The sequence below is a fragment of the Tachysurus vachellii genome, chromosome 26 (assembly GCF_030014155.1).
Source record: "Tachysurus vachellii isolate PV-2020 chromosome 26, HZAU_Pvac_v1, whole genome shotgun sequence".
NCBI lineage: Eukaryota > Metazoa > Chordata > Actinopteri > Siluriformes > Bagridae > Tachysurus > Tachysurus vachellii.
The window spans coordinates 5,988,570-6,011,338 of record NC_083485.1 but is presented as its reverse complement, the minus strand read 5'-3'; the positions used below and the strand labels follow the sequence as shown (position 1 = coordinate 6,011,338).

Sequence of the window (22,769 nt, the reverse complement as noted above, 5' to 3'; positions counted from 1 at the left end):
TTAAAGCTATTAAAATAATCTGAAAAAAAAGCAGCATTATTACAATGCAAATCATCCTAGAATACTTTTTTTAACTATTGACTGTCTTATAAACCCTCTTTCAGTAACTATCAAGGGATCTGTCTCTAAAATTAATTATTTAGCATTAGATCAAGGATCCAGCCTCCCACTTGCGCTCTAGCTTATTTAACGGTCTGCTACCCACGTAATACTTTCAGTGATTTTAATGAAACTCAACTCTTGCCCTTTATAGACCTATTCCCAACTTTCTTTTGAGAATGACTTTGATATTCTCAGCAGGACTATTTTGGGAATAGTACATTTTTTTGTTTTGTTTTGTTTTGTTTTTCCCTCACTTTTCTTTTGTACTTCCCAAAGTCCAAATCACACAGCCACTGACAGACTGTTAATAGTAGTAGTAGTAGTAGTAGTAGTAGTAGTAGTAGTAGTAGCGTCAAAGCTTGAAGTTTCTCAACGTATGTTGAGGCAGAATGGATTAGCAGCATCATACATATATAGAAGCATATAATGTATTTATTTAGCAAATATTTTACTAAGATCCAGTACTAGAGATACAGTATATCAAGTCAACATGAAAGACAATACATTTTAAACACTTTAAAAAGCATGCATTCTCTATTATTGCTAATTATTCTTGCATTAGTTAATGGTTTCTTATGGTGATGATGATGATGATGATGATGATGATGATGTGTGTTGGTGTTGTTGTTCCTTCACATGATTCTAACTATCTCTTTTACTGTCTTTTTATTTTCCCCGTGTCTCATTCCAGTAAGTTTGCTGCTTTGCTGCTCCAACCACCAAACTGAATGAACTATAAACTAGTCATGAAGGTCTACTTCAGGCACATGTTCCTGCTCTGTGCAATGAAGCTGACAAACTAGAAGGCTATCTATATTTGCTCTCTCCATGATGGGGAAATATTGTGATTACTTATCAGGAGGAACTGAACTGTTAGCAAGTGAAAGAGGTAAATGTATGCAAAGCCCTTTTGGAGATTTATGATTACAGAATTACTGGCAAATTATAGGCAAATAATTCAGTATTTTAAAAAATCTGTATTTTAATTTTGATTGGAATGGAATATGAAACTATTATTATATTTTTAGAAATTCAAAAAGAAATAGACATTTTTTAATTCTAAAGTATTTCATAGAGCTCTTCACACTGCAAGCCTAAATACCTATAAAGTACACACCTGAAAGCACATTCCACATTAGTTGGATCTGCTGGTCAAAAGAATAATACAAACTAATATACTTTTAGTGGATTCTGCAGTAGGAGATTTTTTGGGATCCAGCTAACAAACTGGTGCATTCTACTGCTTTGTGCATTTAATGCTACCATCAGCTGGTAGCAATAAAAAAGTGGTGTGTAATGCAATAGGATACTTCTGGGAATGGTTATATCTGAGGTTTACAGTGAAGCTGCTGAAAGAGCTACTTCATCTACATTTATCTCACAGGTGTTCACACAGGCGTTCACTTATTGCTTCATAGGCAAATCTTATCAGTTGTTAAATAAATTATAAATATGTGTAAAATAAAATTGGCTGTTATGAGTGATTTTATTTAATGATGAGTGCCAGGGCTAAGTTAATTGTTTATTATTATTATTATTATTATTATTATTATTATTATTATTATTATTATTATTATTATTGTTGTTGTTGTTGTTATTATTATTATTATTATTATTATTATTATAAATTATTTTTTCTTTAGAATTACTTTATAAACACCGTATTAAAAGTGCATGAAAAGTTCACTGCATGTTTATACAGGTGGGGATAAACAGCTTTGTCTACTGACCAGAAAGTACTGAATCCCAAAGCATGGTGTTTGGTTCAGTGAACCTGAATGGTGGCATCTGTTGTGGCATTTCTGATGCATCTGCTTTTATCACATTGCTGTCCAAACAAAGATCCCACATGCCTTTACCAGAAAGAACAGCTAAGCAGCTGTTACACTGTTATGACAACCTTTTGTTTTGCCATTAAAGCATTTTCCATGTCAGAGTAAACTTTCATAAATATGTTTTTATTTTATTATTATTTTAAACTAAATGATCACACAACTAATGTGTGCAGCACATTTTGAGTTTGTGTATTAGAACAGAATGGCCAGAATCATGATGTACATTGCCTTATAGGAACATGTCCTCTCAGTAAGCAACCTTGAGAGCTGCAATGTCTTTGGTTAGCTTGTTAGCCATTGATGTTTATGATGTGTTTAGTGCAAACGGACGAAGGGAATGACTTTAGCCCTGATACTCTCTTCTCCTTAGGCAGTTCAGTTGTTGCCTCATTAAAATAAGAGAAGGCTCTCATGCACTCACAGACCTTGTTATACTTTTTGGAGGTCAAAGGTGTGAGTGTAGTCCTCAGTATGACCAAAGCCGAACCAATTACATCTCTCAGGTTAAAGAGCAGCTGCAGTGTAGCCTACATACTGTTCCAGTGTGTGTCCATCTACTGTATCAGATGTAAAAACCTATTTTTTGCTAGACCTGAAATACTGTATGTTAGCTTTAGGTTCATCACTGTCAACTCTTTCTTTTCAATCATATTCAGAGCATGTGCAATGCATGTTGTGTATACAGTATATACGTGTACATGTACATGTACAGGTACAGGTTGTTAACAGAAGTATCAGCTACAAGGCATCATAGGACACCTTGAGTATTTTATTAAAAAATAAAAACCACATGTAACTGCTAGTTATTTGTCAAAGTGTACAAATGCTGAGACTCATTACTGTAGCTTTACGCACCTCTTCGTTTGCCTTCTTCTTTTCTTATTTTTATTTAGCCTCCCCATCCTCATTAATGCTTTTTTGGATGGGAGAATGTAAGTTGAATCTAAATTACTGTCCAGAATCACCCACCTGTGTTTTTAGTGTGAGCAACTGGTCAGCCAGTTTTTCTTCATCTTCTTGTAGATCGACTTTAATTTGATGCTTTCACTAATGAGCATGATGTTAGCATTGTCATTCTAACAGAGGTGCTACAGTCCCTGACAAAAGTCTTGTCGCTTGTGTACAAATTGACCTGAAGTGCCGCTGCAATATATTTCTAATCACGTTTTTTTGTTTACAAGAAATGGCTCATTTAAATCCCAACAGCTTTTGTAATAATGTTTCAGTGCAAAACGAAACTGTCAAAAAAGTATTCTAATATTCACAGCTTTGTAAAGCCCATTGAGTCAATTTTTGCAAAGACATAAGTGTTGTCGCCTTGTTATATGAGCTTCACCTGTGACTAATAATGGATCAGTTACGTCTCCGGTGTGTATAAAAAGAACCCCAGTACACTAGACCTTCACATCAACTGCAACTAGACCTCTGCAAACATGCCTAAGATTCACCCTGAGACTAAAGTTTTGATTTCAAGATCAAGAGGCTGAAGACCAGATCCACTGCTGATGTGGCAGACACCTTCAATGTGTCTCAGCGTCAAGTACAGAGTATAAAAAAAGATTTGAAGAGACTGGAGACGTTTTGGACAAGCCCAGGTCAGGCAGACCCCGCAAGACAACTGCTCGAGAGGACCGTTTGTTGTTTTCCAATGCAGCAGAGCTCCACGTGACCTGGTCCCTGTGTCAACCAGAACAGTTTGTCGTATTCTGTCTCGAAATGGCCTCCATGGTCGAATCAGTGCCCCGAAGCCAGCACTAAACAAAAGACTAGTGAAAAACCGTGTGGCATTTGCCAAGGCCCACTTCCTGTTAAAAGGATGGACGCTGGAAAAGTGGCAGAAGGTGGATTTTTCAGAAGAATCTTCTGTTGAATTACACCACAGTCGCCGCAAATATTGCAGGAGACCTACTGGAGCCTGCATGGAATCGAGATTCACCCAGAAAACAGTGAAGTTTGGTGGCGGAAAAATCAATGTCTGGGGTTACATCCAGTATGGGGGTGTGTGAGAGATCTGCAGGGTGGAAGGCAACATCAATAGTCTAAAATACCAAGAAATCTTAGCTACCTCTTATATTCCCAACCATAAAAGAGGCCAAATTCTGCAGCAGGATGGTGCTCCATCGCATACTTCCATCTCCACATCAAAGTTCCTCAAGGCGAAGAAGATGCTCCAGGATTGGCCAGCCCAGTCACCAGACATGAACAACATTGAGCATATGTGGGGTAAGATGAAAGAGGAAGCATGGAAGACGAAACTAAAGAATATTGATGAACTCTGGGAGGCATGTAAGACTGCTTTCTTTGCTATTCCTGATGACTTCATCAATAAATTGTATGAATCCTTGGCAAACCGCATGGATGCAGTCCTTCAAGCTCATGGAAGTCATACAAGATATTAAATTTGGATCTCACAGCACCACTACTTAATTTTCTGACATATTTTTGTATTTGCAGTAAATTTGTTCAATTTCTGTAAAGGCGACAAAACTTTTGTCTTGCCAAAATTTGACCTTTCTTTCTTGATTAAATGATAAATCTTTTTTTCAGTGAAACTAATTTATTTCAGTGCATTAAACATGAGCGACAAGACTTTTGTCAGGGACTGTATAGTAAGCAAATGTGCTGCTCCTGCATACCTGCAAACATCTGTCTAATGACATCAATCTTACTCAGGATGACATCTTTCTCCTGACAAACATATGCCATGCAATATGCCATTGTTTTTATGCTCTTATATAGTGTTTAAATACTGATATTCGGATAAGAGAGAGAGAGAGTGAAGAACAAAACACATTGTTTACACTAGGGACTCAAAAAATGACTTCCATTGCTTATAAACTACTTAAAGGCCTACATCAGATTTCCAATAAGTGAAACTTCATTACACACGTCCATGAAAAATTGTAGTTCCCAATTAAGGATTTTCAAGAATTCTGGCTTTGCGTGGTCTTGCTAATAGCGTTGTAGACTGGTTCATGATTGCACACTCACGCACTGCTCGGGGTGATGGGGCAAATCTTTCCATGTCTGAAAGATTCAGTCCTTGCTTTGGAAATCTGCAAGCAGTTCAGTTGCCATACTCAACATGCATGATTTTATATATCCATCTCAGTAAAAGGTTTTCCTTGCCTGACAATGTCCAATAGCAAAGCTAGCAGCTAATTTCTTTCCAAATCTGCATGTTAGCTTTTGGGCCATGCCTGCCTTCCCTGCTCGTTTACCCTGACTGGGCTACACTGCCAGCCTGCAAATCTTAGCTACTTTCTACATCTACTATGCACAGACATTCACACAAATAAACACAACTACAGACAATCCAGCACTGGTGATAACACAAAAACACATTCTTTAGGTAAGGTGGGAGAGACGGACATTAAGCCCAGCCTACTATGCCTGTCTACCCTGAACAGCCTAAATATGGTCAGGCTACACCACCAGTCTGCCCCTCCCTGCTACCCCCTGCATCCCCTGCCTGTCTACCCATCTGTCTGTCCCACCAATTCACATGCCTTACAATGCATCTATCCCCTGCCTACCTATCAATCTATCCTAACCCTCCACCTACCTATTTACCGAGCTACCTGCCTGCTAAACCACCCAGACACAGAACCAACATAATATTACCTACAGTACACACACATACCAAATGTCACACCTAACTATTCAAAAACGTACCTACCTACACAACTATCCACCTTGCTGACAGACCTACTGTACACACACACCTATACTGTACTTCTGCCAATTTACACACTTCCATACCCAGATCTTCACACCCCTGCACACAACTACAGACAATCAAGCACTGGCATGTGCACACACAGAGAAACAAACACACACACCTACCATAAATATATGCCTATCTACACATCACCTACACATTAGCGTAGGCTAGGAAATGTTAGCTAGATGTGGGTGTTTTGGTGAGGTAAGGTGTATGAGGCAGACCTAAGCACAGTTTACCCTGTGTGGCCTACAATAGCTGCCTTCCCTGCACACCTACACTGACCGGCCTAAATCCGCCCAGCCTATACCACCAGTCCACAATATCCTCCTCATATCCTTCTATGATGTTGATCACATCCTAAATCATATATATATAACAAGGAGACTGACTTCCTCCCCAAAAAAGCCCCCACACAATTATTCAATTCATTGACATCCAGTTTGACAGAGAAGATATACTGTACTATCACAGATACACAACAATATATTTCATTTTACCTCATGTAGGGTAGCATTTGCTATGGAAAAATCACTATATTTATTGTTCTATGTTGTAATTTTTAATGGTTGTTATATTAAAGGTGTACTTTCACATGCTTGTCTGATAAAAAGCCCCTGCCTGAAATTGCCATCCAGAGAAAAAAGTGAGCATGGCAATCGGGTTAGTTTTGCTGGAAGTGATGTTTTAGCGTGAGACAATACAATATCTCAAACTCCTATTTCCTAGAACAGATTGGAAAATTTTGATATATTATGTACAAAAAAAAGATATGAAAATAATTCTGAAGCCCCAAGTTACCTTATTAAATAATAGCAATGCTAGTATAATAATAACAATGACTAAATAAATAATAAATGTTACCTCACCAATCACGGAGAATGATTGTTTGAGCCTTGCAGATGTTTCTTGTGTTGATTTTCTTTGTGCGTTTCCCCAGATGTCTTTTTCTTTGTTTGAGTGTAGGCTTTCTTGACCAAATGCTAAGTATTTATTAGTCCCTTGGAATTCTAGTACTAGGACTTAATACTATAGAGTTTTGGTCTTCCAGAATCCATCAACAACCCATTCTTCTCCAAAATTCATAATCATTTTTCTCTAAATTTGAAAATGATCAGGTAATATTGCATGTTAAATTTTTAGATTTTATATAGGCAAAAACAAATGCATAGTAAAATGGCCAAAATAGCCTGAGATCACAAAAGGGCTAACACCGAAACGGACAGCTTGTAAAAATAGGATTAGAAGTTTAAGTTTAATGGAGCTAGATCCATCTCCTTGCTACTACTAGAACCTCTCCTGATGGATGTGACAGCTGTGCCCTCTTAGTCAGAGGATTACTGAACTGCAAGGCACAATATCCATGCTTTGGCAAATCAAGGATTACGAGGAACTTTTGGATTCCATGTCAGTTTCATTCTATGCTACCACTTTCATAGGCAAAAAGGATACTAATGTTCCCTAAGCAGAATCTCAATGTCAAGCCATTCACATTTCCTTCAGGAAATGTACGTTCTAGTTTATTTTGTTATCCTTGCGTTTTGGTCTACGTTTATCCCCCCTGTCCCTGACATCTATATAGTCGTGGACATAAGAGCAGCACTTTAAATCTTTAAAAACTGAAATAAATGCTTCGAACTGTTAGCATAATTTTCAGAACTTATGTATGCTTACTTTGTTACTTAGATCAGATGAAATTGTGTACTCTGGTACAATTGGTTATTCTTACAAAAACAACCAGAAGTAAAGTCTGCATAATCTTCTACTTATGCTGTTATGATGAAATAGAATGGAAATAGATTCATGTTTTGACTTTTAATAATGGGTTATGGCACTGGGACAGCAGAGATGTGTAATTCTCCATACATGTAAGGGTAACTTGATGCAGACATTATAAAGACATTGTGCCTTAATAATAAAGATATTAGACATCTTTTTTTTTTTTTTTTCTTCTCCACAAAACTATGATAAACAGGATATTGTGGTTACCATTTTATTGTCTGTTTTTGTTTTTCCTATATCACACAATAGATATCATTTAAATTCAGAGGATCGTCTGTTTGCAACATTTTTGGACATGCTGTAAGCTCACCTCCACATGCATGAGCTCATCTGCCACCCTAAAAGCTACACTTTACACACTACAGTTTGCTCCCTCACATCCCTGGTCATGGACGTGGATTTGAACTCACATCCTGTGGATGATAGCATTGAATTTTTTTTTTGCACCGCTTAGGAGCTGAGAGCAACTACAATTTAAATCCATGGATTTGACATGGTTAATATAACATAACAAAAAAAAAGCCATATACCATGTGTCATATACCATGTTACAGAATTTGTTCATCAAGGATGAATGTGCAAGAGAAATTGAGTTGTGAAGGGAATGAAGACAGGGTGCAAAGTCACCTAAACATATTTTTAATCATTTTATATTGATAACTCTCTTTTCAGCTAGCAGTAGATATGATGTAGATCAGATGTCCCCAGGCCCCCAGACCTCCCAGAATAACCAGCTTTATTAGGCATTGCCTGTTTCTATCTATTTTGACAACCTAGTGACTGGTCAGGGGCACCACGGCGTGACCCCAGAGAAGGGCATTAAGCAGGTTGGTATCATGACCCACAATGAAAGTGCAACCACACCATGGAAGCACCGGTTGTAAGTACACAAGAGAATAATCTGCCTCCATTGCTTGTGTTCCTTCACAAAAAACGATTAGATGGTAGTAGAGTTATTTTCTTTCCCTTCACCCTGACTGGCTATCTTAACAGGAGTGACTTGGGCTATTCAAACCCTATACAATCGCAGACTGTACATGTGTTTTTCTCTGCGAGGTCAAAATTCATACCATTTTGTGTATTTTTCTTGTGCTAAAGAAACTACCTTGTATATTTGGATTCATACTATTGAGATGTACCTGAGTCTACAACTATACCTTCCCACCATCAGCATTTTGATATTATGCTTTTTGAGCCCCGGCTTTTGTCCTTGTTTCCTATGTTTGTATGTATGACTTCTGTTTAAATAAATAACTAAATAAACGGTTTTGATGTGTACTAGTGATGTCATAATGTGTTTCAGTGTGAATATAATATATATTATGTAATGTAATAATGTTATGTAATGTCTCATTCACTTGATTTCTCCCATTTTCTGACTGAAGTTAAGATTCATTTAGGCTGTATTCTGCATTGCACTTGTTACTGTTCCTAATAAAGTGGCAGATGACTGGATTAAGAGGCATGAATTTAGAATCAGAATCAGATTTATCAAATGAGAACTAAAATAAACCCTCTGCAATAAGGTCATCACTTTATTGTACACACTTGAGTACCTCAGAAACCTTTGTTTTGTCTGTAGTGATGAAGTTTACACTCAGTTTCTAAACAACCAACTAACTTCCGGCTTATAAACAGGGATCCAATCAGCTTCGACTCGCCTCTCGGCAACCTATCAGTCACGTAGTAACTCCACGCCGTAACTGCTGCACGTGTCCGATGGAAACATCATGTAAACATCGTGTAAACATCGCTGCTAGACTCTTTATCTTATATCTAATCCACCACTGGAAACTCAGGACACGGAATGGACAGGTTTTGTCCGGATCAAATGTTTAAAAACATCAGTAGAGCTCGACTTGTTAGCATTTTCTGGGTAAGTAACTTCCAGACTTATTGTGTATGACAGCTCGTGCATGTGGAGGTCAAAAACAAACAAACAAACAAACATTTCTTATGGTTATGACGTCAGAAATCATCTATGGTGTATGTTTTCTTTAGGAACTGTGCTCTTGTGTACAGAATTGTGTCACTTTCACTTCATTTCATCTTACTTCTTACTACGTTGTTTAAATTCTAATAAACATCTTTTTGTAAACTTATATCTATTGCAAATACACTAAACAGTCCAAATTCTGACTATAAGAATTTGGCAGACAGATTTATGCAGAGAAATTTACATTTATCACATTTACTGGTTCTAATAGTCCTGATAATTGTTTTATTTTTCTCCCCCCCCCCCCCCCCCATCTTTTTTCTTCCCTAATTTGAATACAATATTTATGTACACTTCACTTAGTACAGGAAACATCTGTGAAGGGACTGAAATTCACTGTCATGTGTTTCTGTGCAGCGGTTTCTAGTAGATAAAAAATCTGTCTGACAATGAGCCTTTCTGAGCAGGATAGACATTGGGGGGAAAAATGGTCACAGAATACCTTTTAGTTATTTCAAGTGTTTTACATTTACATTTACAGCATTTGGCAGACGCCCTTATCCAGAGCGACGTACATAAGTGCTTAAACATTGCTCTAACATTGAATACATTAATGCTGGATCACTAAGTTTCATACTTAAGATACCATGAGTTTAAAACATTTGTTCATAGTTACAATGAAAAAGTGTCAAAGGTGTTTTTTTTTTGTTTTTTTTGTTTTTTATTAAAAATGGAAAAGATAAGGAAAGAAGTGCTAGTGTTTCCTGAATAAGTAGGTCTTCAGCCGCCGTTTGAAAATAGCCAGTGACTCAGCTGTCCGGACTTCTTGGGGAAGTTCATTCCTCCACCTTGGTGCCAGAACAGAGAAGAGTCTTGTAGTATACTTGCCTCTTACCCTGAGAGATGGTGGAACCAGTCGAGCAGTGCTAGTAGATTGGAGGGTGCGGGGTGCAGTGCGAGGAGTGATGAGGGCTTTGAGGTAAGAGGGAGCTGGTCCATTTTTGGCTTTGTAGGCCAGCATGAGTGTTTTGAATCTGATGCGTGCAGCTACCAGAAGCCAGTGTAGGCATCGCAGCAGCGGGGTGGTATGCGAGATCTTTGGCAGGTTGAAAACAAGCCATGCAGCTGCATTTTGGATCATTTACATAGATTTAGTTTTGTGTGACAGACTTAGTGCTGATTAAATGATACGGCTTTCCTGTTTGTTGGTGGTTTGCACGACTGTGTTTGTTCATCTGTCATTTAGAGTAAATGGAATCTTCTTAGCTTAAAGTTTATTGTAGCCACAAATACGTTTTATTCCTAGTGAAATCTATGCAACTACTATACAGTAGTTTTTTTTTCACACTTTACTTTTAACTAAAGTTCGAGGAAAGTTTCATATTTGTTATTTGGAAGTAAGATTAACAATTTCTACCCTGGGTTATGAAACTCTGCTCTGAAGCGGGATTAACACTGATTTTGTGGTGATAACCATGCATTGCAGTCTCACAAGTGTACAGCATGAAGCAATGTGGTGTTGTAATGCTATGGCTAGATGCTTAGGACCGGACACCTACTGTACTGTAAGTAATCCCCAGTATGAAATGTGAAACGGTGTCTGTTTACCTGGAGTTTACAATCACCATGGGGAACTATTTCAAGTGTGAAAAGCTCTTACAGTACATTTCCTGATAACTATATGCACTGGTATTGTGTCATTGCATACAGAATATTCTTAATTTACTGTGCAAAACTAACTAACAATCATGAGTTAAATAGTTATTTTAACTTCATGGTTGCAAATCCAATGAAACTCAGTGACATGATTGGTTATACAGTGGATAACCAGTCTTGAATCCCTAGACATCACCAGATGCCGTGTTTCTTCCCTGGTGTTGCTCTTCCAGCTTCTAGCTTAGTATTTCTTCCTGGTTGAATCTATGCATAAACCTACAAAAACTTCATTCCCGCTGCTTTATCAGCAGTCACATCAGCAAAAACAGTAAACCAGTCCCACTGGCAGCCATACAGGTCCATGATTACAGATGAGATAGTACGCAGATCACGAGCAGTTCTTTCCCTTTTACTCTAACTTAACTATGTGTAAACAATATATATTTATTTGCAATTTGCTGTTTGTCATTCAAATTCATGCAATTCATGCTGTTTGTCTGTAGACACATTCTGAGGATTGGTGACTATAGTATGCTGTGTAAAACAACACAGCAGTAATCAAGAAAGAAATATCCCCTATCCACATAACCATAAACACATCATAACGACTGGTTGCTGTGACAATATCCTTGATAACCTTTTGAAATAATTTGTTTCAGACACTGATCCTGACCATGATGCTGTATCCAGTCATGTCGATGTTGGTTGTTCAGATTTATACAGCCCTGAGCGGCAGTTACCTCGCCGGACATCATTCTATATTGCTCATCAACTGTCCTACTGAGCAAACTGCTAAAGATATCGGCAGGTATTCACACACATATGACCATTCTGAAATGAAACACTCTACTTTAAGCTCAGGGTAGTTGATTGGAGGATCAGAGTTCAAGCCGCTGTAGGGCCCTTGAGCAAGGCCTTTAACCCTCCCTGCTCCAGTGGTGCTGTATCATGGCTGACCCTGCGCTCTGACCCCAACCTCCAAAGTTGTAATGTATATGTGACAAAATAAAGACTTCTATATATTCTGTAATCAGCCAATCATGTGCCAGCTAAAATTATACAGATACGGGTCATCATCCTCAGGTAATGAAACTTCATATCAACCATCAGAATGCAGGGAAATATTTAATCTAATTGGTTTTAATTGATGGTCCCAGTTTGATTATTTCTATAAATGCCGATCTCTTGGGATTTTCACACACAACAGTCTCTAGAGTCTAGTGAATCCCAATAGATGGAAATGTCTTGTTGATGAAAGATGTTAATGAAGAACAGCCAGAATAGTTTACAGAAACTCAACGTTAGATCTTAAGGAGGATGAGCTACAGTAGCAGAAGACCACATCAGTTTCTACTTCTGTCAGAACTGAATAATCAAGAAAACCATTGTTGGCTTCCACCAGGCAGGCGATAATTGTTTTCTTGAGTATTCTTTGAGTATTGTTGTTGTTGAGCACTGGGCAAAAGTCTGAACTGCTTTCATGAACATGTCAATGAGTTTGATGATCTTCAGGGCTATAAAGATGCAGGCATTTTCACATGCGAGACATGTAAACATTGTGTTGGTGTATTTTTAGCAGCACTGTGTTCACTTGGCAAAAAATTGTAAGTTTATGGGTTGTTTGCAGTAACTAGTTTAAAAAGTTGCACAGAGCATGCACTTGTTCACTCTTGTAATAGTCTTGCATTACATTATACATTATACAACACAGTGAGTTTATTGTTTTATTACACAAACACAAAATATATTTTACCTACACTATCATACACAATCAAACAGGACACCGTCTTATAACAATCGAGTCAAAATACAAATAAAAATTGAATTTAAAAAGTAAAAAAAAAATGGAAGTAGGTTCTCAGATTAGTTTTACCGAACTGAGGAAAAATAAATTGACACAATATTTTAAAACTTCAGCATACGAGTACAGTAAAATAACTGATTATATACAGTATATGAACGTGAATATGGTGAAATGAGCACTGTTAATGAGTGTGTATGAAGTTTTGGTTTCTGGATTGGTATTTTGCACATGTAGCACATGTACATGTAGTCTCAATGAATTCCAAAAAGAAATTGAAAACTATTAAATGGATTGGAATTCAATAAAGTTTGAAACAATTTGTCATTTTGGTGTTAAAGTCAACACAACACCTACCGAATAATTTAAAGCAGCCCACATACCTCAGCCTGAAAACAGTAATGTGAGCACTGGAAAATAAATTGATTTTTAAACCATTATCTGATTTCTACGGCATTATTTTGTTTGTACGGAGGAACAAAAAATGTGCGGCTGAGAATGACTGGCGTTGTTTCAGTGGAAAATCTCATTAGTGCAGGCTGTCATGTGCAAGGGATGCATACAAATGTACACCTCGTGATGTGAATATATACAGTACACACAGTGTGTTTGTGTGTGTGCAATTCACGTTATGTACTATATATTTACTTCTAAACATTATTCCATTATTTAGTGAGGTAAGAAAATAATATGCTGCATTCAAACGGCCGGTGTGTGTGTGTGTGTGTGTGTGTGTATGTGTGTGTGAGCAAGTGGGTGAGAGAACACTGGTGTCTTTGACTTGGCATACAGTTCTACAGAGACGGCATTTAGAACTGCGTAATACTCTCTCTGCTCAGACACAGGCACTATCAGTTCACATGGTTAATCTTATAAAAGAAAATTCGGCTCATTTCCAACAGCAAATTTGAAATTTTTTATTTATTTAACAATTTACAATTTACAGTTTAACATCTGACATTGTCTCAAAGCAGCTTTGCAGAAGTATAGAAACAGAATAAAAATATTAAAGTTTAAAATTAAGTTACTATTTATCTCTAATATTTATACCTGATGAGCAAGACAGGTGACGGTGACAAGGAAAAACTCCCTGAGATGATGTGAGGAAGAAACCTTGTTTTTTATTAAAAATGGAAAAGATAAGGAAAGAAGTGCTAGTTGAAGTGTTTCCTGAATAAGTAGGTCTTCAGCCGCCATTTGAAAATAGCCAGTGACTCAGCTGTCCGGACTTCTTGGGGAAGTTCATTCCACCACCTTGGTGCCAGTACAGAGAAGAGTCTTGTAGTATACTTGCCTCTTACCCTGAGAGATGGTGGAACCAGTCGAGCAGTGCTAGTAGATTGGAGGGTGCGGGGTGCAGTGCGAGGAGTGATGAGGGCTTTGAGATAAGAGGGAGCTGGTCCATTTTTGGCTTTGTAGGCCAGCATCAGTGTTTTGAATCTGATGCGTGCAGCTACCAGAAGCCAGTGGAGGGATCGCAGCAGCGGGGTGGTATGCGAGATCTTTGGCAGGTTGAAAACAAGCCGTGCAGCTGCATTTTGGATCATTTACATAGATTTAGTTTTGTGTGACAGACTTAGTGCTGATTAAATGATACGGCTTTCCTGTTTGTTGGTTTGCACGACTGTGTTTGTTCATCTGTCATTTAGACCAAATGGAATCTTCTTAGCTTAAAGTTTATTGTAGCCACAAATATGTTTTATTCCTAGTGAAATCTATGCAACTACTATACAGTAGGTTTTTTTCACACTTTACTTTTAACTAAAGTTCGAGGAAAGTTTCATATTTGTTATTTGGAAGTAAGATTAACAATTTCTACCCTGGGTTATGAAACTCTGCTCTGAAGCGGGATTAACACTCTGTGTGCAGTCCCACGAGTGTACAGCATGAAGCAATGTGGTGTTGTAATGCTATGGCTAGATGCTTAGGAGTTTACCTGGAGTTTACAATCACCATGGGGAACTATTTCAAGTGTGAAAAGCTCTTGCGTTTCCTGATAACTATATGCACTGGTATTGTGTCATTGCATACAGAATATTCTTACTTTACTGTGCAAACTAACTAACAAAATTAAGTTACTATTTATCTCTAATATTTATACCTGATGAGCAAGACTGAGGTGATGGTGACAAGGAAAAACTCCCTGAGATGATGTGAGGAAGAAACCTTGAGAGGAACCAGGTTCAGAAAGGAACTCATTCTAATGTGGGTGACACTGGACAGGAAATAATGTAAATGTACATAATGTCTTTTCTACAACAGTTTATAGTCGAGTGAAATTGTGCAACCAAGAGCTCCTGAGGAACTAAAAGGTCAGTGTCATTTCTGAGTTTGTAACAGACTTAACACTAGTTCCTTTCTGCTGAAGCCTTCAAATGTTCACTAATGAAGACCCGTGCACAAAGCTGACCGACACAATGGCAGTTCAAAGACGGCGTGATTGTCTCCAAGTGGTTCTATCCACAGCAATCCCATGAGTCATGGACATTGATATTATTTCCTGTTCAATGTCACCAAATGAGGATGAGGTTCCCTTCTGAATCTGGTTCCTCTCAAGGTTTCTTCCTCATATCACCTCAGCGAGTTTTACCTTATCACCGTCACCTCAGTCTTGATCATTAGGGATAAATGTTAGAGATAAATAGTAACTTAATTTCAAACTTTAAACTTCCATTTTTTTCTGTATGGTGATTGAATGAATAATAATAGTAATAATCTTAAATAATATTCTTGCTCCCTCAGACACATCATGCAGAAAAGGATGGCAGCGTGTGTGAATATTCTTCCTCCTACATTCACCATGTAAGAACAGACTGACCTTTTTTTCTATTAGCCTTTACACACTACATCTAACACAAATGCAATATAAGGTCGAGGAACGTGAAAACAGAAACAACAAATGTCAATAAATAAGATTAACAATGTTCTATAAGTTTCAGGGTAAACATATTATGGTAAATATTTAATAACTTTGATATGCTAAGTTGGCAAATTTCTTTTGCAGAGTGGTTTTCTGTAAGTCTTATGAGTTAGGAAGTTTTATTAATGTTTATTTCTAGATTTATTTTGCATTGGCTGAGTTCGTAGTGTTGTACAGAATTTTAAGTTGTTGTCTTAGCTGTAGAGGTTTATAACATCTTTGAACAATAATAATTTAGCTTTTAAACTTCAAGTACACAATAATGGCAAGGCACTGACCAAAAGAACTGCAACAATTAAACTCATTCTCGCAGTACACTACAACTTTACCGTCAGATCTCAGATCGATGAATCGGACCTTTTCAATCAGTTTAAACTATTGGGTTTGTGTGTCTAGAGTGTCGTGATTTGAGTGTGTTTAGCTGCTGTAGGGTGATGGGAAAGGGGAGGAGGACATAAGACTGTACAACATCTCACAGGTACATTACGGCAGGGAGGAAACATACTTACTCAGGAGTAACCTCCACAGTACAGTTTCCAATCTGTATTTACTTGTTTTTACTTGCTGCTACTGGACACTTTACATTTTATATTTCATCTAAAAAAAAGAACTTATTTGCATATTAACTGCACTTAACTGTGTTGGGATTATGTTATTTCTCTGTATGTTGCTAATAGTATACCTCCATCCATCAAGACAATACAAGACAGTACACAGTACCATTTTACCAATGGTATAAAGATGGACAACAGAATTAGGAACAATTATTCAGCCGAAACAAGCTGAGGCTTCCTGTGTTTCATAGATAATCAAAAGTTTAGGCAGATTGTAGTGTAAGATTAGAATGAGGCTTCTCTAGTGTTACAAACAAAACAAACAGCGGCAGTAACCAGGCATCACTGGATACAGTAGAGAACTAGTTGGATCAAATTAAGGCTCATCATTCGAACTGCACTTAGTAAAGTCTAATAAATAAAACTTGTGGTTTAAGCTCATGTGAAATGAGTATTAAAGCTTCTAGTGGCAGCAGTGAACCAAGTGGTGATGGAGGAGGTGTAGAAGTGCACCATCATTGTCTTTGGAAGGCTGAACAACTTTGGCTGCTACAGGAAGTACAACTGCCGGTGCGCGTTTTTAATTAAAGAGTCTATGTAGACTAAGATTTCTTTCTCACATTATCTCAAGAAGTGTTTCCTTGCGTCTGTTGCCCAGTGGTTAATATGCTGGACTAATGATCAAAAGGTTGAGAGTTCAAATCCCACCACTGACAAGCTCCCACTGAGGGCCCTTGAGAAAGGCCCTTAACCCTTAACTGCTCAGCTATATAAAATGAGTAATCTAGGGTTTGCCATATATATATATATATATATATATATATATATATATATATATATATATATATATATATATATATATATATATATATACATGCATACATACATACATACATACATACATACATATTTGGCAAACCCTATATTACTCATTTTATATAGCTGAGCAGTATGTTAGGATATAAAGTAATCAGAAACATAGCCAATTATTTAAATATAGATAGATATTTACTAAATATTATTTCTTTTTTTTAGGTTCTACTGGAATGGGGAGATTCAAGATGCTTCTGAAATCCTGCTGGTGTGTCAGACTTTAATCTTTTATCATAAATATTAATTTAGGATGAACGTGAACATAAATGTTCACCTGCCCTAAAGAAATAGAAATAACATAGTTTAAGAAATACATTTTTATTTCTTAGCTGGTGAGGACCAGAACGTCTATGATCCAGCGACTCACTGAGTTTGTAAAGTAAGTGAATTTACTTTTATTTCAAAAGACACTTTTTTTTGCAAAAGATATATTCTGTGTCAAGAATTTAAAGATATGTTATTTGGATTTTTCATGCCAGTCTTTGTGTTCGTCTAGATCCATACATCCATACCATACTCCAGAAATCCTTAGTTTTCCCATTCAAGATGGAAGTGACTCATACTTCAAGTGGATAGATCATGCAGTTCCTGATGTATAACCCAATTGTTGTCCATCGTCGAATGGTTAGAGAACATTTAGTTCTGGTCTTTAAAGGTTGCTATATAATTGAGGAGAGGAAATGAAAAAAGAATCTTTATCACACATTTTACTTATTTTAACAACCAAAGAGTGTGTGAATGAAATGAAGACCTGCACTAACTGTACATCACTACTATAAACCTTTCTTTAGTGCAGATCACACGGAATTAACAAAAGCATACACCAAATGCAACTAGTTATCCATTATACACAGAGTTCACATAGATACAGGTTAGGCTATGCTCCAAAGTAGGCCATCTTCACTTCCTTACAGTCATCAGCCAATTATTTGGAACTAACCTCACAATTAGAGTCTTCAGAGTTATTTTATGCTTTAACGCTACAGTGATTTGCACTTTAGAAGTTCACTCATAATGCTAAAGGAAGTACCCAGCCATCTCTCAGCAAGCTTGGGTTGTTTCCAGAGAACCTTTCAGCCTTGCTTCCTGCCTGCTTCATTCATGTTTCCACCTGCCCCATGTTGTTGTTTCCCCAGTATTGGATTTGGACTGTTTGTTGGCTTGGATTATTGCCTGCCCTGTGTTGTTAAGAATCCTCTTTTGGTTTTGGATTATTGGACCGTTATTCTTACTGACACACACCCCCAACTCGGAAACTCTGAGCTAAAAAGAAAATCCAGACTCTCCCGGTCATACTTACCATCATGCTCAACATGTAAATATAGTTTTTCCAACATGAATTATATGCACCATGAGTCTTCTCCTATAATGTTCAATGAGATTCTTTCCAGATTCTCCAGAGTCCTTGGTCTTCTCTTGTGTACTGGACGCTGCTCCTCAACTCAGCGGTTTTAGGTGCTTTTTAAGTCAGGCCTGATTCTGTAAACTACTGGATCATTGACTTGCTAGAAAGTTCAATCGTAGATTCTTGGAAGAGGGAGATTCAGGGAGAGTTTAATTTCCTCTGAAACCATGGTGTCCATAATGCAATTTATTCTAACAAGGTTTCCATTGTTAATGAGTAAACATACCCACACAGAAAATCCTTAACCATACTCAGGAATGGGGACTGTTTTCTGCACAGCCATCCTTTTCTTTTTTTTTTTTTTTGTTTCAAGCCAACATTGAGTGTTTGTTTGACCGAAAGCTCTTTGTCAAAGTTCAGGTGCATTTAGCAAACAACGGCTGCTTATGCATGTGGATTGATGACACGAAGGCATAGAGATGGCATCTGCATAAAAATGTAACGGTGAAGGTTCAGAAACAGGATCAATGTTTATGTCCTTTAAGTTCACTGACAGGGAAATTTTCTCTACTTCTAGATTTAGAGACTTACCAGTGGAGAAATCTTAGCTGCTAACCTCCTCACCGTTAGTGTGTGGGTAAAATACTCACATCCTCTTCCTCATTAGAGCTCCAGAGGTACTTCTTCATACTTATTGAATTACACATTGTGTCTTAAAGGTGTATTGCTCTTTTCTATATTTATATCTTTATAGACTATTGGTTAAGGTGTTGGACTAGGTTTGCTAGTTCAAATCCCAGGTCCACCAAGCTGCCACTGCTGGTGTACTTCTGGGGAGCTCTCTGCAGGCTTGCAGTGATTTACAATCAGATGTGTTTACTGTATGCATTTTCCCCCACCATTAAATAAACGGCAACATGCATTTATACGACTACAGCTGAGTGTTGGATGAAATCAGATAAAATTTGGTAACACACAACTTTGACCACTGAAATGTCATAAATATTTATTTAATATTATTGAACAATACGAACTACAGCAGTGATCTACAGCACTTGCTCAAATAATAATCATAGTAGTAGTAGTAATAATAATAATAATAATAATAATAGTTTTGTTTGAGGCCACATCTGAAACACAACCATTTACAAGTAGTACTTGGCATTAAAAACAATGGCAATACAATTTTTAAGACACTTGGTGTTTTTTTTTTTTTGTTTTTTTTAACTCTCTTTTTTTTCTTCTTTTTTTTGAGTTTTAATTTCAATATCAGCAACAGATTCAGCGACAGTCTAAACAGATAATATTGATTCAAATACAAAACCCACTGTGAAAACAACGACGATCGCGGATCGGGGAAAACGGTGGGACAGGAGGCGAAGAGAACAAAATCTTCCGTCAGTCAAAAGCGTCGCACGCTCCTTCCTTTAATCATCAGGCGAGGATAAAAACTGCAGTGCAACAGTAATACACTGACGATCTGTATGTGCAGAAAAAATAGTCGCACAATTCCGCTTTTCAATCAGGTTACTACTAGTTTTGGATTACGGTTGTTGAGGCGAATACAGAGTCAGAAAAAAATGAAGAGAGGGCATGCATTAAGCGTAACACGATTCCAGCACTGTCTTTCCTATGTCTATGTATGCCAATGTTTCACGGGCCATAAACATTGGTTACCATTTCACAATTATAGAACTTAATTTCTTTATAGTCTGAATTCAAACCCTTAGCTGACATTAATATGAATTTTTCCCTTCTATGTAAACTGTCTGTGGCTTGTGAAGGTATCAAATCCTAATTCTAAGGTTTCAGTATACAAAATCCCTTTTTCAGTTTATAATTAGATTTTAAGGGAGGCATGCAGGTGTTCGGGAGCCCTTTAAATCCAGAGGCAAAAAAGTTTTTTTTTTTTTTTAAAGAGTGCACTTTGATAGTATCACACGTGCTAATGAAACAATGTTTTTTGTCTCCGCTTAATTGGAATAGCTATAGGTAGTGGTTTCTAGGTGGAGCTACTTGCCTCATGGGAGATGTAGTCAATGTCCAGTCTGATATATAACGCTGCTAATGGGAGTTGTAGTAGGAAAATGGCACTTGTGGGAGACTTCTGCCCTGTTTGCAAAAGGTGTGCGGGTCAAGATTGTTAACTTGGGTGTAACATAACATTTAACTTACCGATATCCTTTATTAATGTTTCAGCACTAAATATATTTAAGAAAGGATTTCTGTGTGTTTGTAACATTTTATATATATATATATAGTTTCTATCTTTTAACTGAAATAATTACAGTGTGCAATTTGACAGATAAATAGACAGATAATCTGATTTTGGTGCTTCAGATTTACATTCAGGTTTGGTTGCTATGCTATGCTTTGGAACTCATCCTGTGACCTGGAAATATAAGCTATGACCTTAAGTGTTCCATGGCTATGTTATCATTAAGTGTTTCGAGAGTCGATAAAACCTGATTGAGGCCCTGTGAGTTACTTCAGAAAGGATTAAGTCAAATCAAATTCTTATCCCAGAGCTTAGCTTTTTTCTTTTCCTTACAGCATTTTGATATTATGACTGTTTGCTAATTTCAGCTTGAGTCTCACTGAGCAGACACACACACGCACACGTACACACACGCACACACAGTGCATTGTAACCTTCCTATCACACTGGTTATTGTAAACTCACTCGGGTGCAAAGCTTTGTTGTTCCATTTCTACATCGCATTGTGTAGATGTGGACAGATACAAAAGTAAAAAAAAAAAAACAAATTCAAATAACATAAAATGTAAAATTAAAAACAACCAAAACAACAAATAGCACGCAGGTGAAGTTAGGAAGGGGCTACAGAAGACACACTGTGGGATTGTCATCACTTCAGGTCTAGAATTTCCTCTTCAAAGGATGCGGAGAGTGTTAAAGTGCTGGTCAGCGGTGGGCTGCCTTCATGGGGCTCCGCCTCTGAGCCAGAGGAACAATGCCGTTGAATATCGATGTCGCCGTCAACACACTCCAACCCGACTCTGGAGGATTAGACAGATCCTGTTTTAAAAAATGTTGTTTACACACTGCATCCAAAATAGCTGTGTTTTTAGACAGGATTACATGTGTAATATATTAAATGTACAGTATGTCATTATTTCATTTGTTTTGTCTTTTATTAAAAATAAAGCTGTATTAAACACTTACTAATTCTCTGTGACTGCAAGTGACTTTTCATGAGGCATAAGCATAATACAAAAAGTCCTGCAGATACTTAAACACAGATAATGACACACAAAATCTCAGTGACTGAACTCCATGGCTTTGACCATGGCATGGTTGTTGTTGCCAGAAAAACTGGTTCTACTTGGAAATGACTTGAGAGAACGATCAGACTGGTTGAAGCTGATGGGTCACATTTACAGTCACACAGGAAACCGATGCTGTCTGTTTAGAACAATATCCTTTAACAGGACTGTATACTCACTCTCACTCATTTTTTTTCCACACTACTTTATTTGTATGGCCTGTTTAGTGTGGATTCATGATCTATAACCCAATTAAGTGTATTTCAGTTACAGGGTGTAACAATTCTAAATGTGGAGTAGTTCAGAGGGACTGAACACTTTGCAAGGCACTTTATTTGAGGACGAGGAGATCATCCCATGACAACCATTTATTTTACAGTTTGGAGACGGAGCACTGATACAGAATGAGTCTTCAGATATTCAGGTCTCAAATAAATACAGAGCTACATCCAAATTGGGTCTGTGCTTGTCCATATTACTGTGGAGAACATAATTAGCTATTCTATACTCCTTTACCTGTGATCATACTTCTCACAATAAATAAACAAGTTTCCTCAAAAATGACTAATCATTCAAGCTACCTAGCATAGCCTGTTAAGTGTCCTAGGTGGACTACACAGGACAAAAAAGTTAGTTATGTTGAAATGATGCTAGTTTTAACCAGGAAGATTTGTTTATATTTGGATTAGCCTCTTGTCATTAGCCGAGATTAATACTTCATAAAGAATTCATCTTCATCTACTTAGCATGCTAACTCTAGTTGAACCACCAAGAAGTTTGGGAGCTGAGCTTTTTATACATTGGTGGAAATGAGGATTGGGCTCAATTAGTAAAAAGTTACAATAAATAAATAAATAAAACAATTTAATTTGCAGACAATTATTTTACCATTCCTGAGACTTATTGCTCAAATCAGACATGTTCCTACAAGTAACAAGTAAGGAGTTGTTTTTGAT

The 22,769-nt window shown here is 37.3% G+C and overlaps 2 protein-coding genes across 7 annotated transcripts in view; one reads left to right on the top strand and one right to left on the bottom strand.

Moving 5' to 3' along the window:
- The first annotated feature begins 9,158 nt into the window (after window positions 1–9,158).
- On the top strand, window positions 9,159–21,711 carry zgc:63972 (protein CutA homolog). 2 transcript variants are annotated; one of them, XM_060862474.1, is made up of 6 exons: window positions 9,159–9,319; window positions 11,695–11,843; window positions 15,579–15,638; window positions 17,346–17,391; window positions 17,513–17,562; window positions 17,680–21,711. In XM_060862474.1, the coding sequence occupies exons 1-6, from the start codon at window positions 9,251–9,253 to the stop codon at window positions 17,780–17,782; spliced, it is 477 nt and encodes a 158-aa protein (XP_060718457.1). In that variant the 5' UTR covers window positions 9,159–9,250; the 3' UTR covers window positions 17,783–21,711. The 2 variants fall into 2 exon arrangements, with proteins under 2 accessions (XP_060718457.1, XP_060718458.1); XM_060862475.1 differs by lacking the exon at window positions 15,579–15,638.
- Window positions 19,523–22,769, bottom strand: part of garnl3 (GTPase activating Rap/RanGAP domain like 3) — a 71,830-nt gene continuing 68,583 nt past the window's right edge. For all 5 annotated transcript variants that reach the window (XM_060862471.1, XM_060862472.1, XM_060862468.1 and 2 more), the window contains one exon: window positions 19,523–21,546. In XM_060862471.1, the coding sequence (XP_060718454.1) occupies window positions 21,396–21,546 (151 nt within the window). In that variant the 3' untranslated portion in view covers window positions 19,523–21,395. The remainder of the gene's footprint in view (window positions 21,547–22,769) is intronic.

What these genes read in the sequence shown, in the direction of transcription:
- zgc:63972 (XM_060862474.1), top strand. Translation starts at nt 9,251, where the DNA reads ATGGACAGGTTTTGTCCGGATCAAATGTTTAAAAACATCAGTAGAGCT. An exon ending in GACTTGTTAGCATTTTCTGG is followed by an intron (nt 9,320 to 11,694) that starts GTAAGTAACTTC and finishes AATTTGTTTCAG; the next exon opens with ACACTGATCCTGACCATGAT. An exon ending in CTTCCTCCTACATTCACCAT is followed by an intron (nt 15,639 to 17,345) that starts GTAAGAACAGAC and finishes TCTTTTTTTTAG; the next exon opens with GTTCTACTGGAATGGGGAGA.